The following is a 709-nucleotide window of genomic DNA, read 5'->3' as shown; positions in this document are numbered from 1 at the left end:
TTTTTTCTCTTCCCCTCTCTCTCCCATTTTTTTTCCTTCACCTCGCGGAGCCGCGGCCGCTTTGCCTTCCCCTCCAGCGAGGAGCTCCGCTTTCTCCTCTATTTATTTCGAAACCGTTATTGCTTAACCGCAGCCCCGGGAGTGCCTTTCCATGTGAGTATGGGGGACGCAGGCACCTGCGCGGCGGTGCGGCCGTGCCAAGCACTCCCACCCTCCCTCCGTACCTCCTTGGGCTTACTTTCGGAGATTTTTTTTCCCTCCCTTTCCCACTCCTCTCAGCACCTTTCCCCCGCTCCCCCTGCCGCCCACTGACGGCTTCTCTCCCGCAGGATGCCCGCGGAGGCGGCGAGCAGCGGCGGCGTTTCGGAGCCTCCCGGAGCCCCGCGGGAGCGGCGGAGGAGACGCGGCCGTGCGCGGGCGCGGACCGAAGCTTTGCTTCACACCCTCAAACGGAGCCGTCGGGTGAAAGCCAACGACCGGGAGCGGAACCGCATGCACCACCTCAACGCCGCGCTGGATGAACTCCGCAGCGTCTTGCCGACCTTCCCCGACGACACCAAACTCACCAAAATCGAAACCCTGCGCTTCGCTTACAACTACATCTGGGCCCTCTCCGAGACCCTCCGTTTGGCCGAGCAGTGCCTCCCTCCTCCTCCCGCCTTCCGCGGGCCCCCCGCACCCCCCAGCCCCGGCAGCGACGCCGGTTCGT

The 709-nt window shown here is 65.0% G+C and overlaps 1 protein-coding gene across 1 annotated transcript; it reads left to right on the top strand.

Annotated features, from left to right (window-relative positions):
* Window positions 1-330: 330 nt before the first annotated feature.
* Window positions 331-703, top strand: LOC104916284 (neurogenin-1-like; the record flags this gene model as incomplete). Its single annotated transcript, XM_031557621.1, has 1 exon — window positions 331-703. A coding segment is annotated over exon 1 (373 nt), but the record flags the coding sequence as incomplete, so codon positions are not given.
* Between the last annotated feature and the right edge of the window lie 6 nt (window positions 704-709).

Source organism: Meleagris gallopavo, unplaced genomic scaffold (genome assembly GCF_000146605.3).
Source record: "Meleagris gallopavo isolate NT-WF06-2002-E0010 breed Aviagen turkey brand Nicholas breeding stock unplaced genomic scaffold, Turkey_5.1 ChrUn_random_7180001880907, whole genome shotgun sequence".
Lineage (NCBI taxonomy): Eukaryota > Metazoa > Chordata > Aves > Galliformes > Phasianidae > Meleagris > Meleagris gallopavo.
Note: the sequence above shows the minus strand (reverse complement) of the source record. Positions and strands in the feature narration are given on the sequence as shown.